This window comes from Malus domestica, chromosome 04 (genome assembly GCF_042453785.1).
Source record: "Malus domestica chromosome 04, GDT2T_hap1".
NCBI classification, from domain to species: domain Eukaryota; kingdom Viridiplantae; phylum Streptophyta; class Magnoliopsida; order Rosales; family Rosaceae; genus Malus; species Malus domestica.
In genome coordinates, this window is record NC_091664.1 from 30,863,836 (window position 1) to 30,880,984 (window position 17,149).

The 17,149-nt window shown below is 39.1% G+C and overlaps 2 protein-coding genes across 2 annotated transcripts; one reads left to right on the forward strand and one right to left on the reverse strand.

Annotated features, from left to right (window-relative positions):
• The first annotated feature begins 8,894 nt into the window (after positions 1-8,894).
• LOC108173240 (uncharacterized) lies at positions 8,895-11,412 on the forward strand. Its single transcript, XM_070820903.1, has 6 exons — positions 8,895-9,295; positions 9,396-9,569; positions 9,909-10,086; positions 10,188-10,271; positions 10,572-10,679; positions 10,905-11,412. The coding sequence occupies exons 2-6, from the start codon at positions 9,499-9,501 to the stop codon at positions 10,959-10,961; spliced, it is 498 nt and encodes a 165-aa protein (XP_070677004.1). The 5' UTR covers positions 8,895-9,295; positions 9,396-9,498; the 3' UTR covers positions 10,962-11,412.
• Positions 11,413-13,325: 1,913 nt separating this feature from the next.
• Positions 13,326-13,799, reverse strand: LOC139195109 (probable UDP-arabinopyranose mutase 1). The gene is made up of 2 exons (XM_070820305.1): positions 13,782-13,799; positions 13,326-13,685 (listed from the first exon to the last, which is right to left on the reverse strand). Exons 1-2 carry the CDS (start codon positions 13,797-13,799, stop codon positions 13,326-13,328), a joined length of 378 nt encoding a protein of 125 aa, XP_070676406.1.
• Between the last annotated feature and the right edge of the window lie 3,350 nt (positions 13,800-17,149).

The following is a 17,149-nucleotide window of genomic DNA, read 5'->3' on the forward strand; positions in this document are numbered from 1 at the left end:
CATTTGTCCTTTCAGTTCGACTTAGGTTAACCTAATTAAGAAATATTCTATCGAGAGACTGAGATTAGTTTGATTTAAATCAATAAACATGAGAAAATGGAATTTCTTGTGGTATAAAGAACAGTGTTTTAACCTTCTTTAGTTTCTTTTTGCCTTGCTACGATTTTAATTTTAGGCACAAGTTCTGGTGTAATGGCTTACGTCCCGCCCCACAAGAAGCACATAAAGGAAAAAGAGAGGCCAGTTACCAACGCTTGCTCCCCAGTTCAAGAAAAATTCAAAATATGTGAAGCCATCTAAGTACAGTTTTGATCCAAGATTTCTTTATGCATATGCAAACCATGCTACATCGAGATTTTCTAATTTCTACCATTGGTTTGAATGATCAGAACCAGTTTCCATCTACCGCGCGTTAAACTTGTGCCCATTTCCTAGGAATCTACAGAAAGGAATAATGAAGAAAAAACTCTAGCTCTGATAAACACTTGTCTAGATAATGGTAGCTAGTATAACATTTTGTTAATTAGTACATTGATTTATATCTTGTAAGTTTGTTACTTGGATTCTATAAGGAAATTGCCAAAGAGTCCTTGGGATCTATGTTGGGGCTTAAAAAGACTTCTCTATTTTGGAGACGTTTATCTCACAAAGAAGAATGTAATGCAGCGGAATTGGTAGGCAAGAGAAAGAAAGAACACTCAAAGTTTTTACACAATTTTTTTATTCACTCATAAACTAGTACAAGAGGAAACACTCAAACACTCTTACACTTCTTCACTCTTTTCTCACTTCTTGCTCTCTTGGTTGTTTCAAATAGTGTGGATGCCTTCTCCTTTTATAGGCATGGATGGAACCTTGGAGAAATATGAAATCATCATGCTAGAGATATCTAGATAATTCCACTACCTTCCTAAGCTAGAATTATCTACATTAATCTTGTATGTTAGTGGAATCCTCACCATTCTTCTAGACTCTTCCACCAACTTGAACTTTGCTGGAATTTTCTAGCATGTGCATGGATATTTCTTTGTGTATGGGCCGAATCAATTGTCTTGGGCCAACACAAGATTACATTTCAACATCCCCCCTTAATCTTGTCTTGTGATGCCGATTGATTTCCTCAATCTAACAAAGTCTTCTTGTTTGAGTGGCTTGGTGAATATGTCGGTGACTTGGTCCTGAGACTTCACGTATTCCACTTGCATATCCTTTCTTGCAATACACTCTCTTATGTAATGATAGCGGGTATCTATGTTTTTGCTCCTATCATGGAATACTGGATTCTTTGCTAGAGCTATTGCAGACTTCTTGTTGTCATAGATCTCTGTTGGCTCTTCTTGTGGCATGCTTAATTCTTTTAGCAAGTTTCTCAGCCAGATTGCATGACAGACACATGAGGTAGCAACTACGTATTCAGCTTCGCAGGTAGAAAGAGTGACAATCGGTTGCTTCTTCGACATCCATGTGAATGCAATGTCTCCCATGAAGAACACAAATCCAGTAGTGCTTTTTCTATTGTCGGAATCTCCTGCCCAATCACTGTCGCTATATCCAACAAGTTTGTAGTTATTAGAGCTTGAATAGAACAAGCCAAAGTTAACAGTACCTTTAAGGTATCGAAGAATTCTTTTGACGGTCTTCAAATGTGTAGTTGTGAGATTCTCCATGTAGCGACTGACTAATCTGACGACATAGAGAATATCTGGTCTTGTGCAAGTCAAGTAGCGCAAGCTTCCAACTAAACTCTTGAAAAATGTTAGATCTACACTTTCTCATTTGTCATGCTTGATTAGTTTAACTCTGCACTCCACTGGTGTGCTTATGGGCTTGCAGTCATCCATTTTGAACTTTTTCAGTATCTCCTTTATGTAGCTTTCTTGGGAGATGAAAATGCCTTCTTCGTTCTGCTTGATTTCAATGCCTAAGTAGTATGCCATCAGCCCGATGTTAGTCATCTCGAATTCTTTGGTCATCATTCTTTTGAACTATTCATACATGCTTGGATTACTTCCGGTGAAGATTAATCATCCACATATAAACACACAATCAGAATATCTTCATCTTTGACTTCGACGTAGAGAGCATGTTCATGAGGGCACTTGATGAAGTTGTTTTCTTGGAAGTACTTGTCGATGCAACTATTCCATGCTCATGGCGCTTGTTTTAACCCATATAGGGCTTTTTTCAGCTTCAGAACTTTGTCTTCATGCCATTTGATTTCATAGCCTGACGGTTGCTGAATGTAGACTTCTTCTTCAAGGACTTCATTTAGGAAAACAGACTTTACATCAATTTGTTGAATCTTCCATTTGTTTTGAACTGCCAAAGAAATTAGTACCGTATAGTTTCCAACCAAGCAACGGGTGCAAATACCTCATCATAGTCGATTCCTGCTCTTTGACTATAGCCCTTCGCCACTAATCTCGCATTGTATCTTTCGACCTCTCCATTGGCATTCTTCTTTGTCTTATACACCCACTTGACTCCGATGACTTTGTGTCATTTCAGAAGAATGGTGAGTTCTCATGTATCGTTCTTTTGGATTGCTTCAATTTCTTCATCCATTGCTTTCCTCCACTTAGTATCTTGCATTGCTTCTTGGAAGTCAACTGGTTCACAATCAGCAAAGAGATAGAAAAATGTAGGATTATCGAGTCTTTCAGCCACCTCATAGAGATTTCGTAGACTTCTTGTGTGTGGTACTTTTTTTTCATTTAGACCCCCACTTGATGATGCTGATGCTGGTGAAATACCATGATTGGTTGATGTTGGTAAAGCAGGTGGAGTAATGGATTCTTGTTGAACCTCTCTTGCTTGCTCCATCATCCCTTGTTCATTCTCTTCTTCAAACTGAGGAAATAAGTGAAGATCACCTGCATGAGAGCCAAAATCCCATTCTCCTTCTTCATCGAATGTCACGTCTCGACTGATCACCATCTTCCCATTGTTTGGATTATATAGCTTATAGCCTTTTAAATTTGAGTCATAGCCGATGAATATGAACTTCTTACTTTTGTCGTCGAGTCTGGTTCTCCTCTCGTCTGGTACATGTACATAGGCTATGCTTCCAAAAACTCTTAGATAGGAGATACCTAGTTTTCTTCCACTCTATGCTTATTGCAGACTCTTTCCGCACGCACTTCTTGTTGGAGACCGATTGGATAAGTAGACAACATATGCTACAACTTCTGCCCACAACTCCTTAGGCAATCTCTTGCTTTTGAGCATGCTTCGAGCCATGTCGAGGATGGTTCGATTTTTTCTTTCCACCACACCATTTTGTTGAGGGGATCTTGGAACTGTCAAAGGTCGACGAATTCCATTAGCTTCACAGAATTCTTGAAATTCCTTTGAAGTGAATTCTTCTCCTCGATCAGATCTCATGGTTTTGATCTTGCAACCACTCTCCTTTTCTACAGCGGCTTTGAATTTCTTGAATACTCCAAAGACTTCTGATTTTTGCTTCAATAAGTATACTCAGGTTTTTCTTGAAAAATCATCAACAAAGAGAAGGAAATAATTATTTTTACCCAAAGAGCATGGTTTTATTGGACCGCACACATCAGTATAAATGAGCTCGAGTGGCTTCTGGGCTCTTGTGGTCGACTCCTTTGGAAAGCTTTTCCTGAAATGTTTCCCAAGTAAACATCATTCGCAAGCTTGATCAGGGAGACTGATGCACAGTAAGCCTCTCACCATCTCATTCTTGGATAATAACTCCAGCCCCCAAAGTTAAGATGCCCAAAACGAACATGCCAAAGCCATGATGTGTCTTTGTAACATGTTTTGAGGCACTTTACAACATCATTTTGAATATTCATAGGAAACATTCTATTTTTTGACATTTTCACCCTGGCAATTAATCTTCCTTTGTCATCTCTAAGAAAAAGGTTATAATTTTTCATGTGAATATCATAACCTTTTTCTAAGAGTTGTCCCAAGCTCAAAATGTTGCTTTTCATATTGGGCATGTAGTAGACATTTGAAATTAATTGGTGACCGCTATTTTTCAGGGGAATTAGGATGTTACCTTTTCCTTTGACAGGTATTTTGGATTCATCTCCAAAAGAAACGTTGCCACTCACCGATTCATTGAGCTCTACGAACATGCTTTTTCTTTAGTACATGTGGTTGCTGGCGCCGGTGTCAAGATACCATGTACAGTCTTGGTCTCCATCATTGTTATGGCATGCTAGTAGCACAACGCCATTATCTTCATTATCTTCTTTCACATAATTGACCTTTTCATCAGGCCTGTTGCTTGGAGCTCTACATTCCCAAGCATAATACCCAAACTTTTGACAATTGTAGCATTGAACTTGAGATTTTTCATACCTCAAGTTTGAGTGTCCTTTTCCACGACCATTTGTTAAGCTTCCTCCTCTTTCGTAGTTGTTATGATTGTTGAAGTTCCAACCACATCCACGTCTATGTCCATGTCTGCGACCTCGACCACGACTTCTTTCGTACTGGCTTTTCTCATTATCGAAGCTTTCTTCTTTCTTCTTTGGCTGAACATGCGTCTTGAGGAGCTGCTCATCATTCCCTTGCCTCTTCTTATGTTTCTCTTCATATGCTTGTAGCGAACCCATTAATTGATCTATACTAATTTCTTCCAAGTTTTTAGTTTCTTCAATCGTCACAACAATGTGCTCGAACTTGGGGTCCAACGAGCGTAGTATCTTCTCCATAATTCTAACATCTTCTAACTTTTCTCCGTTTCTTTTTAATTGATTGGAAACGGCTAGGACTCTTGAGAAATAATCAAAGATTGATTCAGACCTTTTCATTTGTAGAGATTCGAACTCACCTCTTAATACTTGAAGATGAACCTTTTTCACTTGTTCGGCTCCTTTGTAAGAGGTTTGAAGCTTCTCCTATACTTGCTTGGCAGAGGTTGCACTCGAGACATTCTCAAAGCCATTGTCATCTAATGCTTGGTAGATGAGGTAGAGAGTCTTCTTGTCTCTCTTTCTTGAATCTTTCCAACTCTCCTTCTAGGGTTGGGACAGAGTAACTTCATCTTTTGGCTCAATGTAGCCTTTCTTCACGACTTCCCATACATCGTGTGCTCCCAAAAGGGCATTCATTTTGATACTCCAATTATCGAAGTTGTTGTTGTCGAGCACTGGAACTTGGAAGGTTGCCATAGCGTTGCTAGCCATAGCTATGGTACCACTTTGTTGGGGCTTAAAAAGACTTCTCTACTTTGGAGACGTTTATCTCACAAAGAAGAATGTAATGCAGCGGAATTGGTATGCAAGAGAAAGAAAGAACACTCAAAGTTTTTACACAATTTTTTTTTATTCACTCATAAACTAGTACAAGAGGAAACACTCAAACACTCTTACACTTCTTCACTCTTTTCTCACTTCTTGCTCTCTTGGTTGTTTCAAATGGTGTGGATGCCTTCTCCTTTTATAGGCATGGATGGAACCTTGGAGAAGCATGGAAGCATCATGCTAGAGATATCTAGATAATTCCACTACCTTCCTAAGCTAGAATTATCTACATTAATCTTGTATGTTGGTGGAATCCTCACCATTCTTCTAGACTTTTCCACCAACTTGAACTTTGCTAGAATTCTCTAGCATGTGCATGGATCTTTCTTTGTGTATGGGCCGGATCAATTGTCTTGGGCCAACACAACATTACATTTCCACAGCAGAATGTGCTTGAGGACCTTGTTTCTTCATTTAAAAATGCAAGGAATGAAGTTCAGAGTAGTGTGGAAATTAGCTCGAAGAATTTTGTCCGAATTTGGTTGCTAGTGGTGGGAAAATTTCTATTTCATATGTTTGGTTTCCTTCGTTTATTAGTAAGCTCATTGATTTGCCATGCATATAACTCAAACATTGAAGTGTTGAACAATGTAAAAGTCCCACATGGGAAACTTGACAGAATTAAGCTTATAATGGATGGCTCTACACTTAATTGTATCGAAGTCTTTTGTATAAAATTTCCGACGTATTAGATTGCACAGTTGAAACTTTGATAGAAAGCATGTGCTATATTTTTAGGTTTGATTTCTTTCTTTGTAACTCTCAGGACCCCTTGAATGAACCTGGAATCCATAAGTGAAAGTTTGGATTCTGGAATCTTTAGACAATGGAAGACGTCATTTTTCAGAAACGTTCTGGTGTCATATAAGGAATACACTGTAAAGGAAGTTTTCCCGAAGATTGGACTGGAGTTGAAATTAAGGGGAGGAACAATTGTACCATGAAATGTTGAAGTCGGCTCGATTTCTGATATGCTGCAGGAAAATGTGAAGTTGAAATGGGACAACTTCTTGTGCTGTAAACCTTTTTCTAACATGAAACGAAATTACTGCATGCAAGCTGCAAGCCTTTCACTATTGAAATAACGAACCGTTTTCCGCTTCGTTGTAAACCTATGTAGTATTAGTTAAGTGCTTATTGTGAGAGTGATTTGCTTTGCTTAATTTTATAATATCAGGATATCAACTTTTGCTTGAGTATGTACCATTTAAGATTCTACCATAACTTCTAATAAGCTAATGCAAGGTCTTTTAATTTTTTGATGACGAACAACACTCAATATCACATGTTAAAAATCCAAATTTTTATACGTTATTTTTGTCCTCTAGTTTGATTCTTAAACTATGAGAGGGCTCGTACTCGTATAATTTATATATGGCTAGTTAAGGACAATGTCCATTTCCAGGTTTATTCTCCTCCCTCAATTGCATTTTCCCTTACACTATAATTCATTTGCTGAGAGTTTGTACCTTGAATGGTTAACAATATAATGTTCACCCTTTCACTCGAAGTTACATAAACAATTCTCCCTTTCTTGCACAAAGCTAATTTTATTCGTTATCAAAACCCTCCAGCGAGGTTAATTAGCAAAATGGTAAAAAGTCCAGAGAAAAGGAAAAGGATCCTTGCCGGATTCTTTTCCTAGAGATCCTAGGGATCCCTCGACCATGACTGTTCATCGGACATCATGCAGTCAATTTTTGTTAGGTACTATTTATATTTAATTTTAAATTTTAAAATTTGAAATGATTTCTGACCGCACAATGTACGATGAACAGTCACAATCACGGGATCTTTAGGATCCCTAACAAAAGAATCCGGCGAGGATCCTTTTCCTAAAGAAAAAAACCCTCCGGCAAGGTTTGTCACCAAAAGAAAAATAAAAATTATATAACCCTCCAGCAAGGTGTCTCTAAAATGAAAAAGGAAATGGAAAAAAGCCCTCCAGCGAGTTGCCATTTTATAAAAAGAAACTAATGAAAATGACTTTAAAATTTTGAGTTTTACCAGGATTGATTTTTTAATGTAAAAGTGTGGTTTTTCGTTAAAGTAAACAGTACCTCGGTTTTTTTTGTTAAAACTCCCTTTTATAAAACCTCAAAAGGCAATGCATAGAGTAAAAATTAGGGGTGGGCACTTGAATCCAAAAACCGAAACCAAAACACGAACCAAATCGAACCGCACCGAATGGTTTGGTTTTGCAGTTTCAAAATGGTTTCAGTTTGAAACCGAATTGAATGAAGGAAAAACGGTTTGGTTGCGGTTCTGGCCATCTAAAACCGAACCGAAATCGAAACCACATAACTTTATTAAATGTTAAATTCTAATTGGTTATTTTATTGAGTCCATACATTTAGTATGAACGCAACCATATCATAACATGACCACATAATCTCTTTCTTTTCTTTCTTCTGGTCGTAGTCTATAGACTCCGTACTCTTTCCTTCTCATTTGTTGCTCTCGGTCTCCCAATACTCTCTCCCCAGACTCTCATTTATTTTGGGTCGGTGATGATGTTAATGTTTTTGCTCTTGTTGTGTTCAAATTGGCTGACAGCTTTGAGCTTCACGTGCATTCTTTTTGTTTGTGTGCTTTGGAAAATGGTAGCTTGAGCAGCAACTATACGAAACAATAAAATGATAGCTTGAGAAGCAACTATACAAAATGTTATAGTTCACAAAGATCAATGATTTCTCATCCATTGGTTTTATATTTACAACGTGTAAGGTTTTCCTCAAGTATCAGCTTCTCAAGTCCGTTCACAAGTTCAAAGACTTTCTAAACATTCGGCTAGTAAGTGTGTAAAAGAAAAGGGAAAGACAAATGTTTGAAACTTGAATGATGCAAAATAAGTTAAAACACTAGAACTTTTTTATTGAATTGAATGAATGCTATATTGAAGCCTGCTTGATTGAATTTTAATATTGTATGCATCCTTGAACAATCAGTAATAGAAGTGTATATTAAAGAAAAATGAAATAAGATACAATTAGGTAACCATAATAGCTTTTTCAAATAATGAAACCAAACGAAAACTGTTTAAAACCAAACTAAACCGAATCAAATGGTTTGGTTTTATTTCGATTTAGCCTCAAAACCGCACCAAATCACACCGTAAAAACTTGCGATTTTGATTTTGGTTTCACTCAAAACCGCACCAAACCAATCCGCACCAACCTAGTAAAAATATATAGTGAAAGAACTGCCGATTGATCACCCCAATTCTTCATCTTCATCCATTTCTGTTCTATCAAGATTTCAACTTTCTATCTGCCTCTGTGTATTGATTACTGGGTTAGCTCCCCTTTCTTCTCTTTCCTCTCTCTCTCTCTCTCTCTACTTATAAATTGTTTGACTTATATATATGTTTTGCTCCAAGAAAGTGGTAAATAATGATTACCCAGTTGATCAATTTCTTAGCAAAGAACCCTAACATGATCAGATTCTCACTTTATTAGCTCAACCCTTCTTTTAATTTTTGTAATTGTTTCCGAATACAAATGAAAGGTTTCAATTTTCTCAGAAACCAATTGAAGCAAATGGAATTAATTTAACCAAGAAACTTAGAGATAAGTCTGATATTCTTCAATAAACATGAGAAAGAACACTTCTTGCTACATAAATATGCGTACTCTGTTTTAAATCCTTTTTTTTCTTCGGTTGGCCTCATTTCGATCTTTGTTTTTTAGGCATAAGTGCTTGTTCTACAATGGCTGACGTTCCATCACACAAGCGGCACTCGAAGGAACCGGAGAGGCCATTGCTGACTCCAGAGCAGCTTGCTCCTCCATTCAAGAAAAACTTAAACGTCAAGCCATATAATAAGTCTAATGTGGAATGGACTGTAAAAATAGTTTATGCAGATCATTCTACATCGAGATGGCTAACCATTGGTTTGGATGACGAGAACCAATTTCTGCCTTCTGTTAATCTTATGCCCATTTACTTGGAGTCCACTGAGCCAAAAGTTGGAGAAAACCGTCTAGCTTTAATCAATACTAGTCTAGATAATGGTTGGTACTCTAATATTTCTTTTTAGTGCATTAATCTTGTATGTTGTTACTTGGGTTGTGGATATGTATGGTTTTTTTTTTCATGATTGATATGTGACAGAAGGTGATGAGGTGAAATGGAATTTGCCAAGGAGTCCTGGGGTATCTATAACAGAAAATGTGCTGGAAGACTTGGTTTCTTCTTTTAAACACTGAAGAATGAAATGAAGTGCGCAAAGCTCAAAGAAGTAAATCCTACTTTGATTGCTAGAGTTGGGAAAGTACTTTTTCGTAGGTTAGATTTCTTCCTTATATGATTCATTGGTTGGCTATTGAGCCTATTGTGCCATTCATTTAGTTGATTGTTTAATCCGATTATCCTTTTTACCTTTATGTTGTTCTTTTATCCGCCTCAGAATACTGGTTGAAGTAGAACAAATAATAGTCCATACTATGATAAAATGTTACATTTGGCATTTTAGTTAAGAAGGTAGGATGCCAAGTTGGACAGTGAAGCAGGATTCTAAAACTCTGCCCTTGGTTTGCGATACCTGATACAATATTATTTTGGTATTATTTCGATACTTCTACACAGACAGATGTATAACAATTTTTGTTGAAATCTTTGAATCAGGAGCCCTTCAATTGACATGGAATCCATCAGAAAAAATTTGTGTCCTGAAATCTTGAAACAATTGAGGAAATCATTTTATACAAACATTCCTGTTTCATATAAGGAAAATATTGTGAACGAAGTTGTCCCGAAAATTGGAGTTGATTTCGAAGAGGAGAAAGATACATTCCAAATAAAGGTATTTGTTTTAGACACGTCACCTTACTGAGTTCTGAGTATATGCTTTCCACAATTCTGACTTTGGCTATTGAATCACTCATCTATGTCCTTCTCGTATAGTTGTCTGATTCCACCAGACCGGATGCAACTCTCTCCTGCAAATGCTGTGTAATGAAAGAACATGTAAAGCTACAACTCTACAAGGCAAGTTTTTCTATTCCTGCCAACTAAATTGGATGAAATGGTATATAATGATTCAGTTTCATGATTGAGTTGTCATGATACTGATTAAGTATAATCTACTGTGCTTCTAAATATTAGGGTTTTATAACAAAAGTAAACGTTAAACGGGTGAATGTGATTAAGCTTTCCAATTTTTGGAACAATGTGTGAACAGCATTTCCACATCATTAATAGTTCCTTAACTCTTCCCTCTTCCCTGTTGCTTGGCGTAGAGTATGTTTGCTAAGACTTACATTGCAATGCCAAATTTCTTTATTTTAGGTTGAACTGAATCAACTGCGTAACATGGTCATGGACATTTCATGCACTACTAAGAGTCTGGGCCTGAGACTAATGCTATGCACGAAGAGACTCGTAACAGATCTGACTGTAAGCTGCTTCACCCAGTACCTTTTGGAAATTGACATTTCTATTCCTTCTTGTTTCAGCAAAGCAATTAGTTATAACCTATTTATCATGGAGCCACAATCAAAACAAAGAATATAAAATTTTCTGTAAATGTAACCGGACGATGAGGTTTAACCATGGATCAACTGCTGAACTTATGCAGCTTGGAATGTGGTTCTGTAATCATATGAATTGTTGCTATTTCAGGATGATGAGATGCAAAGCATTAGGGATCTGATTAATTCGGCAATTCTCGATCCATAGGGTGGGTTGAGGTGGCCTCTGGGAAAGGAGTCTTCCGGAGATAAATATAAAGTTGTTGGGGTTTGGCACGTAATAGCTAATACGTATAAAAATTCATCACTGAGACTGAAAGTAAGACATGCTGATTGATTCGATTTTAGAACCTTAACTGGGGAAGCTACTTGGGAGACAAGTCTGATGCTGAAAAGGTCATGTCAATGTTGCAGGTTGTTGATGCACAAAACCGGAGGTCTTGGAACAACGTAAATCCGACTGTGAATCTGCATGAAATGTAAATAACACAAAATATATCGTGGTTCACCCCAAGGTTTGGGCTACGTCCATACTGATTATGTATTTATCTGAGGGAGAGAGAGCTCTGAGAGTGAGAGCTTTGAGAGGGGGGAGAGGGCCTAGGAATTGGCCTCTCCCAATTGTGAGGGTGAGGGGTCCTTTTATAGAATAAAGGCTCATCACTTATTACATATTTTCCCATTCCTTTATTACATAATTACATTTAAGGTCCCCTCGTATTTAGGCCATAAATATGGTATAAACAGTAGTCCTCCAAGTTTTCAGTCAAGAGAGTCTTTTGGCTGGAGACTTGAAATTCAGTCCATGTGTGGGCCGAAGTAACTAGATGTTGTCTTGAACTGATGCTCGATATGAGGCGATGCTCAATCTGAAATGATGCTAAACTAGAATAAGGGAGTCTCTTTTATAGAATAAGGGCTCACTCCTCAATACATAAATGATGGGCTAGAGTTGATGCTCGCAGCGAGGTGGTTGCTCAGTAGGCGGCGATGCTTTCTAATGGTGATGAGGGGGTCCCTTTTATAGAATAAGGGCTCGCTCATCAATACATAAGTGATGGGTTAGGAGTGATGCTCGCGGCGAGGCGGTTGCTCAACTGGTGGCGTTGCTCTCTAATGAAGGTGAAAGAGTCCATTTTATAAAATAAGGGCTCACTTCTCAATACATAAGTGATGGGCTAGAGTGATGCTGGCGGCGAGACGGTTGCTCAGCTGGCGGCGAGACGGTTGCTCAGCTGGCGGCGTTGCTCTCTAATGAAGGTAAGGGAGTTCCTTTTATAAAATAAGGGCTCGCTCCTCAATGTATGAATAATGGGTGCTCTCTAATGAAAGTGAGGGAGTCCCTTTTATAGAATAAGGGCTCGCTCCTTAATACATAAATAATGGACTAAATCCCCCAAGTATTTTTCATGAGGCCTAGTTGAGGCCCAATATATGGTACATAATGTAGTCCCCCAAATCTTCGGTCAATAGAGTCTGTTGGCTGAAGACTTCAAATTGAATCCATGTATGGGCCGAAGTGGCGGTTGTTCGGAGGCGGTATTTGTATACCCTGCACTGAAGCTTTGTAGGTGAAGCTTTGCAAGTGAAGCTTTGAAGCTAAAGCTCGGTAAATGAAGATTTTGAAGCTGGAGCTTTTGTAAATGAAGCTGTTGAAGCTAAAGCTCTGTAAATGAAGCTTTTGAAGCTAATTGACATGAGTGATGCTCATGAATGTTTATGTTGATTGATATGAGTGATGCTCATGGATGTTGTCATGAGTGATGCTCATGAATGTTAACATGAGTGATGCTCATGAATGTTGACATGAATGATTGTCATGAATGTTTATGTATGATTGTCATGAGTGATGCTCATGAATGTTTATGTATGAATGACATGAGTAATGCTCATGTATAATTTGGGGTACTGGGCGTACTTCTGATCACCTGGTTGGTGGCATGAATGGGAGTACAGGTTGTACATTTTATCACCTGGTTGGTGGCATGAAGATGAGTTCATTCTTCACCTGGTTGGTGGTATGAGTGGCAAGTTGCCAAATAATCATGGAGTACTAGGCGTACTTTTGGTCACCTGGTTGGTGGTAATAGCGACGGGTTGCTGAATAATTGTGGAGTACTGGGCGTACTTTTGATAACCTGGTTGGTTCTATTTTGGGCTTATGGGTCTTCGCTCTCTACAACATGCCAGCCCACTTATTTTGGGCTTTGCCCTTTATTTTTTATTTTTAACCCTCTGATGAGGTTTTTACAGATGTCTCCGAAAGATAAAATAAATTACATCATTCAGAAATAACAAAAATAAATCACATTATTCTGATGGGATGTTTATTCCTCACTTTTGCTTTCTACTTTTACTTTTCTCTTTTGCTTTTGCTTTCTGCAATTATCTCGGTGGGTAGTCATGCTTTCTGTTTTTTCTCATTTTTTCTGCTTTCTGCTTTTGTTTCCCATTCCATTTCCAGACATAATTTTGCTTTCTTCTTTTTTCTTTTCTGCTACACCTCTCTCTGTCTCTTCACCTGGCAGACAAAATAAATCATGATAGAAATAATAATAGGCAGCTTAGCTTTTTAGAGTGGGCATCCACGAACGAAATCTGCCCCTTCACGGTATGGGTCGTACAGGGTGTTGAAGAAAAATGCAGTTGATGGAGACAGAAGGTTCTTGATATGCTGCTCAAGAGCATTGATGTCTTTGCCAGAAGGATCCTCAGCAACAAAGCAATCATCGTCGATGGTGAAGATGTACTTCTTCTTGGAGACCATGTAGCTGAAGCATCTGCAAGTAGGGTCCTTGAACGAGATGCAGGACGTCTTGGGACCTAGAATCCGGTTGATGTTGTTGCGGTTGTAGAGCTCGTAATCGAAGCCTTCTAAGACCTTGATTTCCTTCGACGGGTCGCCTTCCTGGACGATAATGAGGTGGTACTGCTGGAAGAAAGGCCTCCAGATCTCGAGGAAATCAAGGTTTCAAATGGTGTGGATAACGATGTCGAGCTCGTCTTTTAGCAGAGGGGTCGGGGCGACCTTGCTGTACTCCGCCATGGCTGCAGCTGCTTTTCAGCGACGGAGGGAGAGAGGGAGAGATGGGTTGGAGTTCAGAGAGAGCGTTGGGTTGGGAGTGTCGACTCCAGTGGCGTCGGAGACGACGCGGTGGATCTCGAAGCCGTCAAACTGGGCTTGGGCCAGGCCTTCTTGGGTGCTGAAGGAGAGCTTTGATCCTCGAGTTGACGTGGCCAAACTTTGAACTTGAAGTGGCATCTCCCCAATCGAGTGCAGAGGGCTGCAACTCTTGGCCAGGCCTTCTTGGGTGCTGAATGAGAGCTTTGATCCTCGAGTTGACGTGGCCAAACTTTGAACTTGAAGTGGCATCTCCCCAATCGAGTGCAGAGGGCTGCAACTCTTGCTAATGGTGAATTCAAATTAACGTATGTGTGCAGATCGATCAAGTTGGACTGACTATCGGAGGACTTCAAATCCTGCTTGTTTTGTTTCCTGGTGAAAGCCAGCTAGCTGCTTCATCTGCATATGACTATGTAATCAGTGAGATGGATCCACCAAGACTACATAAAAAAACCTTATAACTTGTACTCTTGGCTTTTGCAGATTCACGACGGAGGTGCAAAATGAAAGAGAACCGACACAACTTTTCGTATCGTTTCCCACAAACGGCGCCAAATGTTGATGCACAAAACCGGAGGTCTTGGAACAACGTAAATCCGACCGTGAATCTGCATGAAATGTAAATAACACAAGATATATCGTGGTTCACCCCAAGGTTTGGGCTACGTCCACACTGATTATGTATTTATCTGAGGGAGAGAGAGTTTTGAGAGTGAGAGCTTTGAGAGGGGGGAGAGGCCAATTGTGAGGGTGAGGGGTCCTTTTATAGAATAAGGACTCCTCACTTATTACATATTTGTCCATTCCTTTATTACATAATTACATTTAAGTCCCCCGAGTATTTATACGAGATCTAAATATGAGTCCCTAAATATGGTATAAACACAGGTAAGAGTTGCCTTTTCTCTGGGACAATTTTTTTTTATTTCATGCACTGAAATAAAAGATTTATTTGAGAAGGTTTGTCGTGTGCTGAAATCTCCCTGTCTTTCAATTTTCAGGAAGAGAATGTTGAAGTCAGCTCAATTTCTGAGGTACTCAAGGAAGATGTGCAGCTGATATGTGATAACTTCTTGAGCTGTGAACGTTTTCTAACAAGATGGGATGAGGCAGACCGTCCCAAGCTTCATGCGCTCAGTTTAGTAATATGTCTGACACTTGTAACTTTACCCACTTGAACACATCTGGGGCAGTCTTTACATGGTCTAATGGCTGGAGGTCACGTGGTCGCACTGAAAGAAGGTTAGATTGCTCCTTGTGTGATATAAGCTGGTTTGATTCTTGGCCCCACTCTAACTGCATAGCATTGCCAAAGGTAGTTTCAGATCACAACCCCCTTATCTTCTCTGGTTCTAGAGTTTTGAGCAGTGGTCATCGTCCTTTCCGTTTTCAATCAATGTGGGTTCAACATCCATCTTTTCGAGAAACTGTAACTCATTGCTGGAGAAATACAGTTGTCTATGGTTGTCCTATGTTTATCATTCTGCAAAAATTGAAAGCTCTAAAAACCTGTTTGCGCCAATGGAATTTTTCGGTCTTTGGTGACGTCCATAATAGAGTGGCTAATGCTCGGCATAATCTTTCTATGATTCAACAAAGAATTTCAACTGAGGGTATAAATAATGATCTTTTCGAGGAGGAGATTGTCGCCAAGACTACAGTAATAGAGTCTCTTCAAATGCAGGAGGCATTTTGGAAAGATAAAGCTTGTGTTAAGTGGTTAACTAAAGGGGATAGAAATTCTTCTTTCTTTCATGCCTATGCTCGTATTAAATCATCCAGCTCTCATATCAGTTGTATTTTTTATGGAAACAATCTTCTTACTGACCCGCTGGCAATTGAGAACCATATTGTTAATTTCTATCAGACTTTGTTCGGCTCTTCTTTCACCTCTTCAGGTATTGATGAGGTTTGTGAAGTCATCCAACCGATGGTCAAAGACTCTGAAAATGATCTCTTATCTGCATTACCTACTGATGAGGAAATTAAGGAGGCAGTTTTCTCATTAAGTGCTTCCAGTGCGCCAGGGCCAGATGGTTTTCCAGGTTTTTTCTATCACCACTGTTGGGATATTGTCAGCTTTGATGTTATTCAATTTGTGAAGCAATTCTTTCAATCAAATTGGTTATACCCCAATGCCAATAGTAATTTCTTAGTTTTGATTCCGAAGGTGGAAGACGCTATTTCCATGACTCATTTTAGACCTATTGCTTTGGCAAACTTTCTCTTTAAGATTATTCCCAAAATTTTGGCAGTTCGTCTTTCTCATGTTGTTCAACGCATTATTTCTCCGCATCAAGCTACTTTTATTCCTGGTCGACGTATCACAGATTGTATTGGCCTTGTTTCAGAATGTTTCAATGTGCTTGACAAAAAAACCCGTGGTGGCAATATTGGAGTCAAAGTTGATATAGCTAAGGCTTTTGATACTTTAGATTGGTCATTTCTATTGCGGGTGCTTACTAACTTTGGGTTCTCCATTTGTTTTATAGACTGGGTTTCTACCATCTTAAGATCTGCTAAATTGTCCATCCTAATTAATGGTTCCCCGCATGGTTTTTTCTCTTGTTCCCGAAGAGTGCGCCAAGGGGATCCTCTCTCTCCGTTACTCTTCTGTCTAGCTGAGGAGGCTTTATCAAGGGGCCTGAGTCGTCTTCAACTTGATGGGCTTACTAAGCCAACTTTTGCTCCAAGAGGTTGTATCTCTCCTTCTCACGTTCTCTATGCAGATGACTTATTCATTTTCTGTAGAAGTGATGGTGTCACTCTGCGTAATTTGCAAGGTTTCTTCGATAGATATAGTAGAGCCTCTGGTCAATTTATCAATAAGGCAAAAAGTACTTTCTACTTGGGCTCTACCTCAAGGCATCGCAAAGCTGTGGTTGAGAGTTACTTGGGTTTCAAATAAGGCAAAGCACCTTTTGTCTACTTAGGAGTTCCAATCTTCTGTGGCAAGCCTAAAAGGAGTCATCTTCAAGCCTTGGCAGATAAAGCTAAAGCTAAGTTAACTGGTTGGAAGGGGAAACTTTTATCTATGGCAGGAAGAGTTCAACTCACTCAATCAGTTTTTCAAAGTATGCTCTTGCATAGCTTTTCTGTTTATAAGTGGCCTTCTTCCTTGCTAAGGCCTCTTTCAAGATGTGCTCGCAATTTTATATGGTCTGGTGACGTAACCTCCAAGAAGTTTGTTACCGTTTCTTGGCGTCAGATATGTGCTCTGAAGAATGAAGGTGGTTTGGGTTTGCGTGATCTTGGCTCTCTTAACACTACTG

What these genes read in the sequence shown, in the direction of transcription:
- LOC108173240 (XM_070820903.1), top strand. Translation starts at nt 9,499, where the DNA reads ATGAAGTGCGCAAAGCTCAAAGAAGTAAATCCTACTTTGATTGCTAGA. An exon ending in AAGATACATTCCAAATAAAG is followed by an intron (nt 10,087 to 10,187) that starts GTATTTGTTTTA and finishes CTTCTCGTATAG; the next exon opens with TTGTCTGATTCCACCAGACC. An exon ending in TAAAGCTACAACTCTACAAG is followed by an intron (nt 10,272 to 10,571) that starts GCAAGTTTTTCT and finishes TCTTTATTTTAG; the next exon opens with GTTGAACTGAATCAACTGCG.